General features: G+C 57.8%; 2 protein-coding genes across 5 annotated transcripts in view; one reads left to right on the top strand and one right to left on the bottom strand.

The window, feature by feature from the left end:
• Positions 1-14459, top strand: part of MUC6 (mucin 6, oligomeric mucus/gel-forming) — a 35158-nt gene extending 20699 nt beyond the window's left edge. Inside the window, exons 32-37 of the mRNA XM_065529304.2 lie at positions 14-71; positions 159-431; positions 825-925; positions 2343-12008; positions 13773-13875; positions 14154-14459. Coding sequence (XP_065385376.1) covers positions 14-71; positions 159-431; positions 825-925; positions 2343-12008; positions 13773-13875; positions 14154-14331 — 10379 coding nt within the window. The 3' untranslated portion in view covers positions 14332-14459. The remainder of the gene's footprint in view (positions 1-13; positions 72-158; positions 432-824; positions 926-2342; positions 12009-13772; positions 13876-14153) is intronic.
• A 1096-nt stretch (positions 14460-15555) lies between these two features.
• The window catches only part of AP2A2 (adaptor related protein complex 2 subunit alpha 2), an 87770-nt gene continuing 83737 nt past the window's right edge, over positions 15556-19588 (bottom strand). For all 4 annotated transcript variants that reach the window (XR_012422883.1, XR_012422884.1, XM_045372414.3 and 1 more), the window contains 4 exons: positions 18444-18560; positions 18263-18332; positions 17798-17932; positions 15556-17195 (listed from right to left, as the gene is read on the bottom strand). Coding sequence is in view for 2 of the 4 variants with exons in the window: in XM_045372414.3 (XP_045228349.1) it covers positions 17118-17195; positions 17798-17932; positions 18263-18332; positions 18444-18560 (400 nt within the window). In the remaining 2 variants the exon portion in view is untranslated. The remainder of the gene's footprint in view (positions 17196-17797; positions 17933-18262; positions 18333-18443; positions 18561-19588) is intronic.

The following is a 19588-nucleotide window of genomic DNA, read 5'->3' as shown; positions in this document are numbered from 1 at the left end:
CATTCATCCACAGACAACAGTCAAGGCTACAGGGTCCACCCACACAGCCCCACCAATGACAGCAACAACCAGTAGGACCAGCCAAGACAGCAGCTCATTCAGTACAGCCAAAACCTCTACATCCCTCCACTCACACCCTTCCTCCACACATCATCCAGAAATCACCCCAACTTCTACCACCACAAATACTCCCAAGTCCACCAGTACAGGCACCAGCACCACTGTGACCTACGCCACTTCGGCCACCAGCAGCAGGACACCCACACCCATCACCACACACTCCCCACCTACAGGGAGCAGTACCCTCTCTTCCACAGGTCCTATGACTGCAACATCCTTCCAGACCACCACTATCTATCCAACACCATCACACCCTCAGACCACACTTCCCACTCACGTTCCACCTTTCTCCACTTCCTCGGTGACTCCAGGTACTCACACAGTCATCACGCCTACCCACACACAGATGTTCACTTCCTCCTCCATCCACTCAACGCCAACAGGCACCATTCCTCCACCAACAACGGTCAGTGACACAGGGTCCACGCACGCAACCCCACCAATGACGGGAACCACCATTCGGACGAGCCAAGCCCACAGCTCATTTAGCACAGCCAAAACTTCTACATCCCTTCACTCACATGTTTCCTCCACACACCATCCTGAAATCACCCTAACTTCTACCACCACCATTAATTACAATCCCACCAGTACAGAAACCGGCACCACTGTGATCCATAGCCCCTTGACCACCAGCAGCGGGCCACCCAAACCCTTCACCACACATTCCCCACCTACGGGGAGCATTCCCATCTCTTCCACAGGTCCTGTGACTACCACACTCAAGACCACCACTACCTATCCAACCACTTCACACCCTCAGACCACACTTCCCACTCACATTCCACCTTCGTCCACCTCACTGGTGAGCCCAAGCACTCACACAGTCATCACCCCTACCCATGCACAGGTGTCCACTACCACCTTCATCCACCCGTCACCAACAGGCACTATTCCTCCACTAACAACCTTCAGGACCACAGGATCCACGCACAAAACTCCGCCAAGGACAGTGACCATCAGTGGGACCAGCCAAGCCCACAGCTCTTTCAGCACAGCGAAAACCTCTACATCCTTGCACTCACACCCTTCCTCCACACACCAACCAGAAATCATCCCAACTTCTACCACCACCATTACTCCCAAACAAACCAGTACAGGAACCGGCACCCCTGTGGCCAACATCACCTGGGCCACCAGCAGCAGGCTACCCACAGGCTTCACCACACACTCCCCACCTACAGGGAGCAGTCACATCTCTTCCACAGGTCCTTTGACTGCAACATCCTTCCAAACCACCACTACCTATCCAACCCCATCACAACCTCACACCACACTTCCCACTCACATTCCACCTTTCTCCACCTCCTCAGTGACTCCAAGTACTCACACAGTCATCACCCCGACCCACGCACAGGTGTCCACTTCTGCCTACATCCACTCAACACCAACAGGCACCATTCCTCCACCTACAACGGTCAAGGCCACAGGCACAGTGTCCACTCACACAGCACCCCCAATGACAGCAACCACAAGCGGGACCAGCCAAACTCTGAGCTCATTCAGCACAGCCAAAACCTCTACATCCCGACACACACATGCTTCTTCGACACTCCATACTGAAGTCACTCCAACTTTTACCACCATCACCCCCAACCCCACCAGTAGAATAACCGGCACCCCTGTGGCCCACACCACCTCAGCCACCAGCAGCGAGCCACCTACACCCTTCACCACACACTCCCCAGCTACAGGGAGCAACCCCATCTCTTCCACAGGTCCCATGACTGCCACATCCTTCAAGACGACCACTACCTATCCAACAACATCACAACCTCAGACCACACTTTCCACTCATGTTCCACCTTTATCCACCTCCTTGGTGACTCCAACTACTCACACTGTCATCACCCCTACCCACACACAGATGTCGACTTCCTCCTCCATCCACTCAGTGCCAATAGGGACCATTAATCCACCAACAACGGTCAAGGTCACAGGGTCCACCCACACAGCCCCACCGACGACAGCAAACACCAGTGGGACCAGCCAAGCACACAGCTCATTCAGCACAGCCAAAACCTCTACATCCATACATTCACACACTTCCTCCACAAACCATCCTCAAGTCACCCCAACTTCGACCACCATCACCCCCAATCCCACCACTACAGGCACCGGCACCCCTGTGGCCCACACCACCTCAGCCACCAGCAGCAAGCCACCTACACCCTTCACCACACACTCCCCACCTACAGGGAGCATTCCTATCTCTTCCACAGGTCCTATCACTGCAACATCTTTCCAGACCACCACTACCTATCCAACACCATCACACCCTCAGACCACACTTCCCACTCACGTTCCACCTTTCTCCACCTCCTTGCTGACTCCAACTACTCACACAGTCATCACCCCTACCCACGCACAGGTGTTCACTTCCTCCTCCATCCCCTCAGGGCCAACAGGAACCATTCCTCCAGTGACAACAGTCAAGGCCACAGCATCCACGCACACAGCCCCACCAATGACAGCTACCACCAGTGGGACCAGCCAAGCCCCGAACTCATTCAGCACAGCCAAAACCTCTACATCTCTACATTCACAAACTTCTTCCACACACCATCCTGAAGTCACCCCAACTTCTACCACCATCACCCCCAAACCCACCAGTACAGGAACCGGCACCCCTGTGGCCCACACCACCTCGGCCACCAGCAGCAGGCTACCCACACCCTTCACCACACACTCCCCACCTACAGAGAGCACTCCCGTCTCTTCCACAAGTCCTATGACTGCAACATCCTTCAAGATCACCACTACCTATCCAACACCATCACACCCTCAGACCACACTTCCAACTCACGTTCCACCTTTCTCCACCTCCTTGGTGACTCCAACTACTCACACAGTCATCACCCCTACCGATGCACAGAGGTCTACTTCTACCTCCATCCACTCAGCGCCAACAGGCACCATTACTCCACCAACAACGGTCAAGGCTACAGGGTCCACGCACACAGCCCCACCAATGACGGTGACCACCAGTAGGACCAGCCAAGCCCCGAGTTCATTCAGCACAACCAAAACCTCTACATCCCTACATTCACACACCTCCTCCACACACCATCCTGAAGTCACCCCAACTTCTACCACCATCACCCCCAAACCCACCAGTACAGGAACCGGCACCCCTGTGGCCCACACCACCTCGTCCACCAGCAGCAGGCTACCCACAACCTTCACCACACACTCCCCACCTACAGAGAGCACTCCCGTCTCTTCCACAGGTCTTATCACTGCAACATCCTTCCAGACCACCACTACCTATCCAACACCATCACACCCTCAGACCACACTTCCCACTCACATTCCACCTTTCTCCACCTCCTTGGTGACTCCTACTACTCACACAGTCATCACACCTACCCACGCGCAGATGTCCACTTCCTCCTCCATCCACTCAGTGCCAATAGGCACCATTTCTCCACCGACAACGGTCAAGGTCACAGGGTCCACCCACACAGCCCCACCAATGACAGCAAACACCAGTGGGACCAGCCAAGCCCTGAGCTCATTCAGCACAGCCAAAACCTCTACATCCCTACATTCACACACTTCCTCCACACACCATCCTCAAGTCACCCCAACTTCTACCACCATCACCCCCAATCCCACCACTACAGGCACCGGCACCCCTGTGGCCCACACCACCTCGGCCACCAGCAGCAGGCTACCCACACCCTTCACCACACACTCCCCACCTACAGAAAGCAGTCCTGTCTCTTCCACAAGTCCTATCACTGCAACATCCTTCCAGACCACCACTACCTATCCAACCCCATCACACCCTCAGACCACACTTCCCACTCACGTTCCACCTTTCTCCACCTCCTTGGTGACTCCAACTACTCACACAGTCATCACCCCTACCCACGCACAGGTGTTCACTTCCTCCTCCATCCCCTCAGGGCCAACAGGAACCATTCCTCCAGTGACAACAGTCAAGGCCACAGCATCCACGCACACAGCCCCACCAATGACAGCTACCACCAGTGGGACCAGCCAAGCCCCGAACTCATTCAGCACAGCCAAAACCTCCACATCCCTACATTCACAAACTTCTTCCACACACCATCCTGAAGTCACCCCAACTTCTACCACCATCACCCCCAAACCCACCAGTACAGGAACCGGCACTCCTGTGGCCCACACCACCTCGTCCACCAGCAGCAGGCTACCCACAACCTTCACCACACACTCCCCACCTACAGAGAGCACTCCCGTCTCTTCCACAGGTCCTATCACTGCAACATCCTTCCAGACCACCACTACCTATCCAACACCATCACACCCTCAGACCACACTTCCCACTCACATTCCACCTTTCTCCACCTCCTTGGTGACTCCAACTACTCACACTGTCATCACCCCTACACACGCGCAGATGTCCACTTCCTCCTCCATCCACTCAGTGCCAATAGGCACCATTCCTCCACCGACAACGGTCAAGGTCACAGGGTCCACCCACACAGCCCCACCAATGACAGCAAACACCAGTGGGACCAGCCAAGCCCTGAACTCCTTCAGCACAGCCAAAACCTCTACATCCCTACATTCACACACTTCCTCCACACACCATCCTCAAGTCACCCCAACTTCTACCACCATCACCCCCAATCCCACCACTACAGGCACCGGCACCTCTGTGGCCCACACCACCTCGGCCACCAGCAGCAGGCTACCCACACCCTTCACCACACACTCCCCACCTACAGAGAGCACTCCCGTCTCTTCCACAGGTCCTATCACTGCAACATCCTTCCAGACCACCACTACCTATCCAACACCATCACACCCTCAGACCACAGTTCCCACTCACTTTCCACCTTTCTCCACCTCCTTGGTGACTCCAACTACTCACACTGTCATCACCCCTACACACGCGCAGATGTCCACATCCTCCTCCATCCACTCAGTGCCAATAGGCACCATTCCTCCACCGACAACGGTCAAGGTCACAGGGTCCACCCACACAGCCCCACCAATGACAGCAAACACCAGTGGGACCAGCCAAGCCCTGAACTCCTTCAGCACAGCCAAAACCTCTACATCCCTACATTCACACACTTCCTCCACACACCATCCTCAAGTCACCCCAACTTCTACCACCATCACCCCCAATCCCACCACTACAGGCACCGGCACCTCTGTGGCCCACACCACCTCGGCCACCAGCAGCAGGCTACCCACACCCTTCACCACACACTCCCCACCTACAGAAAGCAGTCCTGTCTCTTCCACAAGTCCTATCACTGCAACATCCTTCCAGACCACCACTACCTATCCAACCCCATCACACCCTCAGACCACACTTCCCACTCACGTTCCACCTTTCTCCACCTCCTTGCTGACTCCAACTACTCACACAGTCATCACCCCTACCCACGCACAGGTGTTCACTTCCTCCTCCATCCCCTCGAGGCCAACAGGAACCATTCCTCCAGTGACAACAGTCAAGGCCACAGCATCCACGCACACAGCCCCACCAATGACAGCTATCACCAGTGGGACCAGCCAAGCCCCGAACTCATTCAGCACAGCCAAAACCTCCACATCCCTACATTCACAAACTTCTTCCACACACCATCCTGAAGTCACCCCAACTTCTACCACCATCACCCCCAAACCCACCAGTACAGGAACCGGCACCCCTGTGGCCCACACCACCTCGGCCACCAGCAGCAGGCTACCCACAACCTTCACCACACACTCCTCACCTACAGAGAGCAGTCCCGTCTCTTCCACAGGTCCTATGACTGCAACATCCTTCAAGATCACCACTACCTATCCAACCCCATCACACCCTCAGACCACACTTCCCACTCACGTTCCACCTTTCTCCACCTCCTTGGTGACTCCAACTACTCACACAGTCATCACCCCTACCGATGCACAGAGGTCTACTTCTACCTCCATCCACTCAACGCCAACAGGCACCATTCCTCCACCAACAACGGTCAAGGCCACAGGGTCCACCCACACAGCACTACCAATGACGGTGACCACCAGTGGGACCAGCCAAGCCCCAAGTTCATTCAGCACAGCCAAAACTTCTACATCCCTATATTCACACACTTCTTCCACACACCATCCTGAAGTCACACCAACTTCTACCACCATCACCCCCAACTCCACCAGTACAGGAACCGGCACCCCCATGGCCCACACCACCTCGTCCACCAGCAGCAGGCTACCCACAACCTTTACTACAGACTCCCCACCTACAGAGAGCACTCCCGTCTCTTCCACAGGTCCTATGACTGCAACATCCTTCCAGACCACCACTACCTATCCAACACCATCACACTCTCAGACTACACTTCCTACTCACGTTCCACCTTTCTTCACCTCCTTGGTGACTCCAACTACTCACACAGTCATCACACCTACCCACACCCAGATGTCCACTTCTACCTCCATCCACTCAACACCAACAGGCACCATTCCTCCACCGACAACAGTCAAGGCCACAGGGTCCACCCACACATCCCCACAAATAACGGCAACCACCAGTGGGAACAGCCACACCCACAGCTCATTCAGCACAGCCAAAACATCTACACCCCTACATTCACACACCTCCTCCACACACCATCCTGAAGTCACTCCAACTTCTACTACCATCACCCCCAATCCCACCACTACAGGAATTGGCACTCCTGTGGCCCACACCACCTCAGCCACCAGCAGCAGGCTACCCACACCCTTCACCACACACTCCCCACCAAAAGAAAGTAGTCCCATCTCTTCCACAAGTCCTATCACTGCAACATCCTTCCAGACCACCACTACCTATCCAACACCATCACACCCTCAGACCACACTTCTCACTCATGTTCCACCTTTCTCCACCTCCTTGGTGACTCCAACTACTCACACAGTCATCACCCCCACCCACGCACAGGTGTTCACTTCCTCCTCCATCCCCTCAGGGCCAACAGGAACCATTCCTCCAGTGACAACAGTCAAGGCCACAGCATCCACGCACACAGCCCCACCAATGACAGCTACCACCAGTGGGACCAGCCAAGCCCCGAGTTCATTCAGCACAGCCAAAACCTCTACATCCCTACATTCACACACTTCTTCCACACACCATCCTGAAGTCACACCAACTTCTACCACCATCACCCCCAACACCACTAGTACAGGAACCAGCACCCCTGTGGCCCACACCACCTCGTCCACCAGCAGCAGGCTACCCACAACCTTCACCACACACTCCCCACCTACAGAGAGCACTCCCATCTCTTCCACAGGTCCTATCACTGCAACATCCTTCCAGACCACCACTACCTATCCAACACCATCACACCCTCAGACCACACTTTTCACTCACATTCCACCTTTCTCCACCTCCTTGGTGACTCCAACTACTCACACTGTCATCACCCCTACCCACGCGCAGATGTCCACTTCCTCCTCCATCCACTCAGTGCCAATAGGCACCATTCCTCCACCGACAACGGTCAAGGTCACAGGGTCCACCCACACAGCCCCACCAATCACAGCAAACACCAGTGGGACCAGCCAAGCCCTGAGCTCATTCAGCACAGCCAAAACCTCTACACCCCTACATTCACACACTTCCTCCACACACCATCCTGAAGTCACCCTAACTTCTACCATCATCGTCCCCAATCCCACCAGTACAGGAACTGGCACCCCTGTGGCCCACACCACCTCAGTCACCAGCAGCGAGCCACCTACACCCTTCACCACACACTCCCCAGCTACAGGGAGCACTCCCGTCTCTTCCACAGGTACAATGACTGCAACATCGTTCAAGACCACAATTACCTATCCAACCCCATCACACCCTCAGACCACACTTCCCACTCACGTTCCACCTTTCTCCACCTCCTTGGTGACTCCAACTACTCACATAGTCATCACCCCTACCAACACACAGATGTCCACTTCTACCTCCATCCACTCAACGCCAACAGGCACCATTCCTCCACCGACAACGGTCAAGGTTACAGGGTCCACTCAGACAGCCCCACCAATGACAGCGACCACCAGTGGGACCAGCCAAGCGCACAGCTCATTCAGCACAGCCAAAACCTCTACATCCCTACAGTCACACACTTCCTCCACACACCATCCTCAAGTCACCCCAACTTCTACCACCATCACCCCCAAACCCACCAGTACAGGAACCGGCACCCCTGTGGTCCACACCACCTCGGCCACCAGCAGCAGGCTACCCACAACCTTCACCACACACTCCCCACCTACAGAGAGTAGTCCCGTCTCTTCCACAGGTCCTATGACTGCAACATCCTTCCAGACCACCACTACCTATCCAACCCCATCACACCCTCAGACCACACTTCCCACTCACGGTCCATCTTTCTCCACCTCCTTGGTGACTCCAACTACTCACACTGTCATCACCCCTACACACGCGCAGATGTCCACTTCCTCCTCCATCCACTCAGTGCCAATAGGCACCATTCCTCCACCGACAACGGTCAAGGTCACAGGGTCCACCCACACAGCCCCACCAATCACAGCAAACACCAGTGGGACCAGCCAAGCCCTGAGCTCATTCAGCACAGCCAAAACCTCTACACCCCTACATTCACACACTTCCTCCACACACCATCCTGAAGTCACCCTAACTTCTACCATCATCGTCCCCAATCCCACCAGTACAGGAACTGGCACCCCTGTGGCCCACACCACCTCAGTCACCAGCAGCGAGCCACCTACACCCTTCACCACACACTCCCCAGCTACAGGGAGCACTCCCGTCTCTTCCACAGGTACAATGACTGCAACATCGTTCAAGACCACAATTACCTATCCAACCCCATCACACCCTCAGACCACACTTCCCACTCACGTTCCACCTTTCTCCACCTCCTTGGTGACTCCAACTACTCACATAGTCATCACCCCTACCCACACACAGATGTCCACTTCTACCTCCATCCACTCAACGCCAACAGGCACCATTCCTCCACCGACAACGGTCAAGGCTACAGGGTCCACTCAGACAGCCCCACCAATGACAGCGACCACCAGTGGGACCAGCCAAGCGCACAGCTCATTCAGCACAGCCAAAACCTCTACACCCCTACAGTCACACACTTCCTCCGCACACCATCCTGAAGTTACCCCAACTTCTACCACCATCACCCCCAAACCCACCAGTACAGGAACCGGCACCCCTGTGGTCCACACCACCTCGGCCACCAGCAGCAGGCTACCCACAACCTTCACCACACACTCCCCACCTACAGAGAGTAGTCCCGTCTCTTCCACAGGTCCTATGACTGCAACATCCTTCCAGACCACCACTACCTATCCAACACCATCACACCCTCAGACCACACTTCCCACTCACGGTCCATCTTTCTCCACCTCCTTGGTGACTCCAACTACTTACACTGTCATCACCCCTACCCACGCGCAGATGTCCACTTCCTCCTCCATCCACTCAGTGCCAATAGGCACCATTCCTCCACCGACAACGGTCAAGGTCACAGGGTCCACCCACACAGCCCCACCAATCACAGCAAACACCAGTGGGACCAGCCAAGCCCTGAGCTCATTCAGCACAGCCAAAACCTCTACACCCCTACATTCACACACTTCCTCCACACACCATCCTGAAGTCACCCCAACTTCTACCACCACGATTACTCCCAATCCCACCAGTACAGGCACCGGCACCCCTGTGGCCCACACCACCTCGGCCACCAGCAGCAGGCTACCCACAATCTTCACCACACACTCCCCACCTACGGGGAGCAGTCCCGTCTCTTCCACAGGTCCTATGACTGCAACATCCTTCAAGATCACCACTACCTATCCAACACCATCACACCCTCAGACCACACTTTCCACTTACGTTCCACCTTTCTCCACCTCCTTGGTGACTCCAACTACTCACACAGTCATCACCCTTACCCACGCACAGATGTCCACTTCTACCTCCATCCACTCAACGCCAACAGGCACCATTTCTCCACCTACAACAGTCAGTGCCACAGGGTCCACCCACACAGCCCCACCAATAACGGCAGCTACCAGTGGGACCAGCCAAGCCCTGAGCTCATTCAGCACAGCCAAAACCTCTACATCCCTACATTCACACACTTCCTCCACACACCATCCTCAAGTCACCCCAACTTCTACCACCATCACCCCCAACCCCACCAGTACAGGAACCAGCACCCCTGTGGCCCACACCACCTTGGCCACCAGCAGCAGGCTACCCACAACCTTCACCACACACTCCCCACCTACAGAGAGTAGTCCCGTCTCTTCCACAGGTCCTATCACTGCAACATCCTTCAAGACCACCACTACCTATCCAACCCCATCACACCCTCAGACCACACTTCCCACTCACGTTCCACCTTTCTCCACCTCCTTGGTGACTCCAACTACTCACACAGTCATCACACCTACCCAAACACAGATGTCCACTTCTGCCTCCATCCATTCAATGCCAACAGGCACCATTTCTCCACCTACAACAGTCAATGCCACAGGGTCCACCCACACAGCCCCACCAATGACGGCAACCACCAGTGGGACCAGCCAAGCCCTGAGCTCATTCAGCACAGCCAAAACCTCCACATCCCTACATTCACACACTTCCTCCACACACCATCCTGAAGTCACCCCAACTTCTACCACCATCACCCCCAACCCCACCACTACAGGAACCGGCACCCCTGTGGTCCACACCACCTTGGCCACCAGCAGCAGGCTACCCACACCCTTCACCACACACTCCCCACCTACAGGGAGCAGTCCCGTCTCTTCCACAGGTCCTACGACTGCAACATCCTTCAAGATCACCACTACCTATCCAACCCCATCACACCCTCAGACCACACTTCCCACTCACGTTCCACCTTTCTCCACCTCCTTGGTGACTCCAACTACTCACATAGTCATCACCCCTATCCTCCCAGAGATGTCCACTTTCTCCTCCATCCCTACAATGCCAACAGGCACCATTTCTCCACCAACAACGGTCAAGGCCACAGGGTCCACCCACACAGCCCCATCAATGACAGTGACTACCAGTGGGACCAGCCAAGCCCACAGCTCATTCAGCACAACCACAGCCTCTTCTTCCTTCATATCCTCCTCCTCGTGGCGGCCTCCGAACTCTAGCTCAAGGCCACCGTCACCACCTTCTGCCACCACACAACTCCCCCACTTCAGTTCTGCAACCACTCCTGTTTCTACAACTAATCAGCTGTCCTCCTCATTTTCTCCCACTCCTTCTGCCCAGTCTTCTGTTTCTTCTCATGTACCTTCCTCCCACTCCTCTCCCCAGACTTCATCTTCAGCTGGTACATCTTCCTCTGTCGTGTCCACCTCCGTGCACTCCACAACCCTGAGCTCGAGCTCACACTCCTCGTTCTTCACTCATCCCACAACTGCGTCAGGGTCTGCATCTCCTCTTTTTCCTTCTTCTCCAGCTGCCTCTACCACCATTAGGGCCTCTCTCCCCCACACTATCTCCTCTCCTTTCACCTCCTCTGCTCTACTCCCCATATCCACTCTTACTGTGTCTCCCACCCCATCCAGTCACCAAGCCTCCAGCTCCGCTGCATTTCCGTCCACGCCCAGGACCACGGCCAGCACCCACACCACCCCTGCCTTCTCCTCTCAGTCCACCACCTCGCGGTCCACTTCTCTCACCACCCGAGTTCCCACGTCAGGCTTTGTGTCACTCACCTCGGGGGTGACGGGTATCCCTAGCTCTCCACTCACCAACCTTACCACCAGGCACCCTGGTCCCACCTCACGGCCTACCACGCAGTTCCTGACCAGCTCCCTCACTGCGCATGGAAGCGCCCCTGCTTCTGCCCCGGTATCTTCTCTCGGGACACCTACACCCACCTCACCTGGTAAGTGGCATCTCTGTGGCCCTCCTGCTGGCCTCACCTCTGTGCTCGTGACTCACAGGCAGCCACTGCCTCAGTTTACCCCTCATGGTCCTATGATCCCAGGACCACATGCCTGTTCCCCACCTTCCCTACACGCCTAATGGGTTTTTCCCCTCTCCTCTCTTGGGCACCCTCTATGCCAACGCTTTCTTGGCCAAGCAAGTGTCCGGCCTCCCCGTTGGCCTTTCCCCAGCTAACCTTGACCTTTCCCTGCACTGGCTCACTCATGCCCCGGTCACTGCTGCACTCCTGGCCTCCCCTCAGAGTGATACCTGCCAAAAGCCTTCCCCGGCTGCCCCTTTGGGTGCTCAGAGGATGTCAGGGCTGGCCGGACCCCAGGGTTCAAGCAGCACAGCCCTTCCTCCAAGTGCAGAAAGAGACATAAAGGTCCGGCACAGCCCCTGCCTCGCCCCAAAGGACCTGTTGAAGGTGAAGCTGGACCTGGCAACCAGGGCACCTGCTCCTTGGTACTCATGCCAATTCTCCGGGCCACGGCTCTTCCCGGCCTCCACCTGGTCTCATGCCTATGAGCGAGTCCACTGCTCCCCAGGCCATGAGATGCCTGGAGACAGAACACACCTCAGGCCTCGTCCACGTCCACCTAACCTCACGTTCCTGGGATGTCCCTCACTTCCCTCCTGGGTGTTCCTCTCACAGCAACCACCCAGGGACTGGGTCCCTCGCATGCATCGACCTCCACCAGGTGGCAACGCCACGGTTGGCTTCGTGGTCTCTCACGTGGGTAGCAGCTCGTTGCTGCAGGCTGAGGGAATCTTGGTTTGGGTCCCTCCCTGAGACCAGGACTTGGGTGCAAGCTGTAACCGGGGAGGTGGCCCCAAGAAGCAGAGGTGAGGGAGCAGGAACCATCTGGGAGGGGAGGGCAGCTGGGGACGGCAGGGCCTGTGGAGGCACACATAGTCCTGCCCCCTCCTGGAGAAAGCTCTCTGCAGCGGGCAGGTAGGTTCCAGGCGACCTGTCTTCTCTGTGGCCAGGAAATGAAGCTGGGCACAGCCAGGGGAGGGCACACAGGCAGCAGAGTTCAGCCTTTACCCCAGGACTCCTTTTCCACTTTAACCCACGCTCCACAGTGGCGGTTTCTAATGCCGATGCTGCCACTGCCTGCATCAGTCCACCCTGCTCCGTGCTGCCTGCCACGGGCCCAGGCCTCTCACTGAGGCTGGCTGTCTGGGCCTTCCACACGGTTCCCCACCCCGCCCCTTCCAGGAGCCCAGACCACGGGGCCTGCTCCACTTCCCTCCTCCCCAGCTGGGGCACATGGAGCTCCCACGACACCACTTGTCCCCCTCTCTGGCGTCACTGACACGGTGTCCTCGGCCCCCCTGCAGGTCCTGGGTCCGGCCAGCCAGAGATACCCATGCCCACAGGTCGGTGTCGAGGCCTGGGGTGGGGCATCAGGGAAGCTGGGGCCCAGGGGTGGCTCACACAGGCCCGGGGCTCAGTATCTGCTGAGTCCACTGAGAAAATTCTCTACCTTGATGGACTCCAGCAGAGCGACTTTGAGGGGAAAAAACAAACTAGGATGCTGCTGGCCTTTGCCTTTGGGTATGGCTGAGGTCTGAGCTCTGTGGGGCTCCACAAAGGAAGACCACACCTAGGGCAGGAGAGTCCAGAGACAGGTGGGGACCCCGGTCTCTAGCCAGGGCTTCCCTCCCTCCTCGCTCCATGTCCACCCTGAGCGCTGCTGACCGTCCACTCGGCTCCCAGGGGTCTGCAGCGTGCAGGAGCAGCAGGAGGAGATCACGTTCAAGGGATGCACGGCGAACGTGACGGTAACCCGCTGTGAGGGCACCTGCATTTCTGCCGCCAGGTGAGTCCACAGGCGGGAGGCCTGCCCCACGTCCAGCAAGGTGCTCACAACCCCACCCCAGAGAGGCACCAGGGCAGGTTCGGGCTCCCCATCCAGGCGCTTGCTGCCCCGTCAGGTTAGCCACTCTGCGCTCCATCTGCCCAACACCAGCCTTGGCCCCTGTGAGCCGGGAGCTCAGCGGGGAGGTCCAGGCCTCTGTGGAGCAGCTGCCCTGGGGAGGGAGGGGCCTTTTGCCCCTGCAGCACCCATGACCCTGCTCTGTCTTGGCTTCTCGGCAGTTACAACACCATCACCCAGCAGGTGGACGCCCACTGCGGCTGCTGCCGCCCCCTCCACTCCTATGAGCAGCAGGTGGAGCTGCCCTGCCCAGACCCCAGCGCGCCTGGCCGGCAGCTCGTACTCACCCTGCAGGTGTTCAGCCGCTGCGAGTGCAGCTCTGTGGCCTGTGGAGCCTAGCAGGGTCGCTGCCCGCTCTCCTGGGGCTGAAGGACTGCAGATGACCGACAGGACAAACACCCGCCGGCCCCCCTCCCACTTGTGCCGGCAGCTGCTTTCCTGGTCACCAGGCCTGGTCCGCAAGTGCCCCCAGCTGTGGCTCACCTGGGGCACCGGTGGGAGAGGGGCTGCCAAGCAGAGGCCCAGACCACCACACCCCTGCAGACCCTGAGCCAGCAGAGAGGGACTGAGGCGGGCAGTGGCCACGCACCCTCCCAGGCACACAGGGCACTCCCAACCACCTGTCTGCCATCCAACACCTCCCAGCCCTTGAACTTGGCCCCAGCCCTGCTGCGCCCAGAACCCTGCAGATGAGGCCAGAGCAGGCGCTGGACCAGACCCGTCAGGACCTGTGCGGAGATGGGGGCAAGAGGCCCAGGCAGCCACCGACACAGAGAAGAGGAGCTCCCCAGAGTCAGGGAGGGCAGAGGGTGGCAGCGAGGGCAGGGCAGCCACCCCTGCTCCCAGCCAGGCAGAAGGCCCCGGCCAGCACCACACCTGTCCCCAGCAGCTTGTCCTCGGGAGAGGGCGTCACCCGGCCAGAGACTCCAAATAAACTGGTTCTTGTCAAGGCACAGAGGCTGGTCCCTGAGCACTTGAGCCCTGCTTTTGCCTCTCCCCAGTCCCTTAGACATTAGGCACCCAACCCACACCTGCACCCTGTGGGCCCCTGGGATCTGAGGTTGGGTGGGGCTGCCCCCAGGAGGGTCTGGGCTGGGAAAAGCAGCTGCCTCTGGCCTTGGGCCCCTGCCCTCCCTCCACCAGGACTGTCCTATCTCTGGCGAAGCCCACCGTCCTCCAGGGGCCACCCCCATCTGCCCGAGAGCCCCTTCTGTAGTCAGATCAACAGGAGGATCCCCCACGGAGCCTCCTCATACCCACGTGGTTTGGCAAGCCCGTTCCCCAGGAGGGAGCCCTGGGCTGCACCCCAACACACTGGACAGCGGGGAGCCCTGAGGCCAGGCTGGAGGGGTTCCCGCATGACCTGAGTCCCAAAAAATTCCACCACACGCCCAGAATCAAACTGGCAGAGCAAAGGGCAGGTCACTTTCTGATGCCCACTGCCTGTGAGCCCACGTGCCAAAGGACAGGCCAGGGACTTTGGGGTCTGTGCCTCACACGGCCCCCGGGGAGCTGAGGGTTACGTGGGATGCTTTCCCCCCAAAGAAAGCGCACGATCTGGGGTGCTGTTCTAGCCTTTATTTTTCTTTGACGAGGAGTGCCACACTGAGGGCCCCTCTGCAGCCACACAGGGAAGTGGTGCCTCGGGGAGCGGCCTTTCCTCTGATGGCGGGAGGGGTCAAGGGACGCAGGAGATCCACGGCAGCACACGCAGCCGGCAGGCGCAGCACACGGGCAGAGCACTGCCCAGCAGCTGGAACACAAGAATGAGGGCCACACCACCCAGCTGCAGCACAAGCCCAGCGCGGCGTGTCATGACACCTGGCACCGCCAGACCCAGAATGGCCAGTGCAAGAGGCGCACGCCACCGACATGGCTATCCTGTGATCAAAGTCCGACACGCTGGAAGGAGAGCCACAGACATCGTGGGCTGCACACACTGCAGGGGAGCTGTGGAGACCTGATGGGTCCATGAGCCCGTGCAGCTGCCCCAGGGACCCGTGGAGCAGGTGGCTGAGGGCCAGGCTCAAGCACATGTGGCCACCCACCCTCCCTGCCTCCACAGCACGTCAGGAAGCCGGAACCCATGCTGGGTGTGTTTAGGACAAACAAGGCCACCGTCCTGGGGACAGAGCACAGGGCCCCAGCCTCGGCTCCTAGGCCAGCCCCACTCTCTCGCCTCTCAGGTGTCAGACGTGCAGCCTGGGTGCTGAGTCCAGACGACAGGCGAGACACAAGCCGCAGGTGGCACACAGTGTGTGGCCCATGGCCCCTTCACTTCCTGACGACACAAAGGCTTCCCTCCTCCACAGCCCCTCCAGGGATGACTGGACGGGGCCAGTGGAAGCATTCAAGCCTGCACCGTGGCCTGGGGACACCCACTCTTGACAGGAGAGAGACGAGCACACCTGAGTCTGAGCCACCAGCCCACGCTTTACCCCGGAGTCCTGGGGGCCCCGCGGGGCCAGCAGGACGCTCCTTCCCTGGCTGCACATCTAAGGCCTCGGGGACTGCAGGAGCAAAACAGACACCCTCCACGAACAGGAGCTGGGAAAATAATTACATCCAGCCAGGACACGTGGTCTGGCCAGAAGTCATCACAAATACAAATGCTTCTGAAGTCCAGATTAAAATCCTGCCTGGGAAAACTGTCCAGCTGGGACTGCAGCAAAACCAGGGGCGGCCGTGCTCCTCCCAAGGGCCCAGGACGATGCCAGGTGTGCAGCCACCAGAACAGCCACACACCAAGGCTCAGCCCACGCCACACGCGGCGGCACTGCTGCTCCCAGAGGCTCCGAGGCGGGGTGGGCGGCAGCACGGGCCATCTCAGTGACACTCCCACAAACGCCACGTTCACGCCAACTTCTAATTTCCCTTTAATTTGTAGATTGAACCACAGAACTGTCTTGATTTTTATAAAAACTGATCCCAAGATCCACCTTCTGCCGCGGCTGCCGCAGTCCAGGCTGAGCTTTTCTTCCTGAGCCACACACGTGTGTTCCTGTCCAGCCCAAAGGGGAGAGGTCTGGGGCAGCGGGGGTGCTCATCTGCAGGACGGCCACGAAGACAAACAGCACAGACGAAGACAACGCAAGACACACGGGCCTGGTCTTCCATCCTCAAGACTAAAACTGCGCGGACAGCAATTCACATAATCTCTGAGAAACGGCTTCCTTACTCGTCCGCAGCGTGAGCCGGTACATCTGAAACGGAGAGCGCAGCGGGTCAGCGGGCATGCCAAGGCTCACACAGCCCTCGGGTCCAGGACCCGCCATGCAGAACCCTGTGGGCCACGCCCAGGGACCGCTCTCTGGAGGCACCCACAGCTCGGCAGAGGCCTGAGCACCACACACACTGTCAGCATGAAAACTGAGGGCTGGCACGGGAGCGCCTGGCACCTCGTACGTAGCTGGCGGGAGTGTGAAGTGGCACAGCTTCTTGTAGCGCTAACCACACACAGGCCCTGGGCAGCAGCGGCATTCCCGGGTGCCGCCCGAGTGAAACGGAGACAGGTGTCTGTCGACAGAATGGGACGTGGCGAGAAGGAACAACGCGGTGACAGAGAGGAACAGCTGGGAGAGCCATCGCCCAGGGCCAGGATGCTCTGTGGCGGGACAATGCTCCAGGTGGCCAGCTGTGGGGAGACTGGGATGCAACCATGTATTGACAGGGTGGTGGTTAAACGGGCACACAACATCTATCAAAACTGACCAAACTGCTCTAAAGAGCTACACATCTCACCATGTACATTGTGCCAGAATAAAAAGCAACTCAAGTGTGTTCAGCCATTTCCTGAGGGCCTGACCTGGGCTTGCAGGTTCGGCTCCAGGCGTAGCAGGCATCCGATCTGGGTGGTTTTCGTGTGGATGATTCCAGCTCCCACGAAATTTGCAGGATTAGGATCAACTTCTTCAAGAAGTGCAGAACCAAATCCAATGATCTGTTCAAAGAAACAGGAGAATGATGATCCTGGAGCGGGGTCACAGGCAGCACGTCCAGGGCCATCCCTCCAGACCCCGGCGCTGGGTTGCGGGCAGCATGTCCCCCGGGGCCACCCCTCCAGATCCTGGCACTGGGTGGCGGGGAGCGTGTCCCCAGGGCCGTCCCTCCAGACCCTGGTGCTGGGTCTTGAGCAGCAGGTCCCCCGGGGCCATCCCTCCAGACCCTGGCGCTGGGTCACGGACAGCGCGTCCCCCGGGGCCGTCCCTCCAGACCCTGGCGCTGGGTTGCAGGCAGCGTGTCCCCGGGGCCGTCCCTCCAGATGCCCTACCTTGGCTTTGGTGACTTCTGTGTCCATTGGGTGCTTTGCTTTGAAGATGTTCTGCACCTCCTGCTGTGGACTGTGAGAAACAGCAAAGGCGAGTTTCTCAGCCAGGCCAGAGACCAAAGCCCATCTGTTCAAATGACCCCCATCCCCACCCCCGACCCCTACAGGACAACAGGTTTCTCACTTGCTCAACTGCTTCCAACGTTGAAAGAAATCCTGAGAAGCCATTTCTGTCGGCTGGAAGAATTTGTTGAGAGTGATGGGCAGCTGCACAGACACGTTCTGGAAGGTGCCGCCATACCTGCCAGCAGCAGCAGAAAGAGACAGTCAGCTCCTCCTCTGAGAGCCCCAGGGGCCAGGAAAGAGCCGAGGGACAGTCAGCTCCTCCTCTGAGAGCCCCAGGGGCCAGGAAAGAGCCGAGGGACAGTCAGCTCCTCCTCTGAGAGCCCCAGGGGCCAGGAAAGAGCCGAGGGACAGTCAGCTCCTCCTCTGAGAGCCCCAGGGGCCAGGAAAGAGCCGAGGGACAGTCAGCTCCTCCTCTGAGAGCCCCAGGGGCCAGGAAAGAGCCGAGGGACAGTCAGCTCCTCCTCTGAGAGCCCCAGGGGCCGGAAAAGAGCCTGGAGTGAGAAGCGTCCCCACCTACCGCCACCCACCAGAGCGTGGGGAGCCGAGCCTTGAGTCTCAGATCATGTGTGGCTCAGTGTACAGTGTCACCCACAGACAGGATAGGCCAGGGCCGCGTACACAGGCAGGACGCCCCTGTGCCTCACTTCTCCCCATCTATCTGTTTCTCAGAACTCCAAGTCTGTGCAAATAGTGTGATTTTTTTTTTCTTTAAAAAGGCAAAGGCATTTGCACAAAGAATGAAACAAAAATTTGCATGTCTATGTCCCCAAATTCTACGGTATACAATCCTTAAGTTCTCTGTATTTTTAATGTTAGAAAGTGTGCTTTTCTCAACATTCATAACCTTGCAGACACCCAGCAGGGTACGCGCTGACCGTGTACACGCTATTGTAGCCACTGAAAAGTGAGAGTAAGCAACAGTTGCAACAGGAAAATCTCCTGCTTTTAAAAAATAAGCAAAGTGGTATGATCTGAGTCCAACTGTGCAAAAAACACACCCCTCAGGCCAGGGTCCGAAGGAAGCCAGCTGCCTTCACCTCGCAGCGGTTGTCTGGTACCAAGCCGGGCAGGTGGCATGTGGCCCTGGCTGTCTGCTACCCCATGAGGTAGGCCCCGTTGTGCCCAGAAAGATCCTAGCAAGGCCCCATGTGGGAGCTGCCACCTGCCATCCCACAGCCCAGGGCTTCACCTCCCCTTGTTTCC

The sequence above is a fragment of the Macaca fascicularis genome, chromosome 14, assembly GCF_037993035.2.
Source record: "Macaca fascicularis isolate 582-1 chromosome 14, T2T-MFA8v1.1".
NCBI classification, from domain to species: Eukaryota; Metazoa; Chordata; class Mammalia; order Primates; family Cercopithecidae; genus Macaca; species Macaca fascicularis.
The sequence above is the reverse complement of the archived record's forward strand: the minus strand, read 5'-3'. Positions and strand labels throughout refer to the sequence as shown.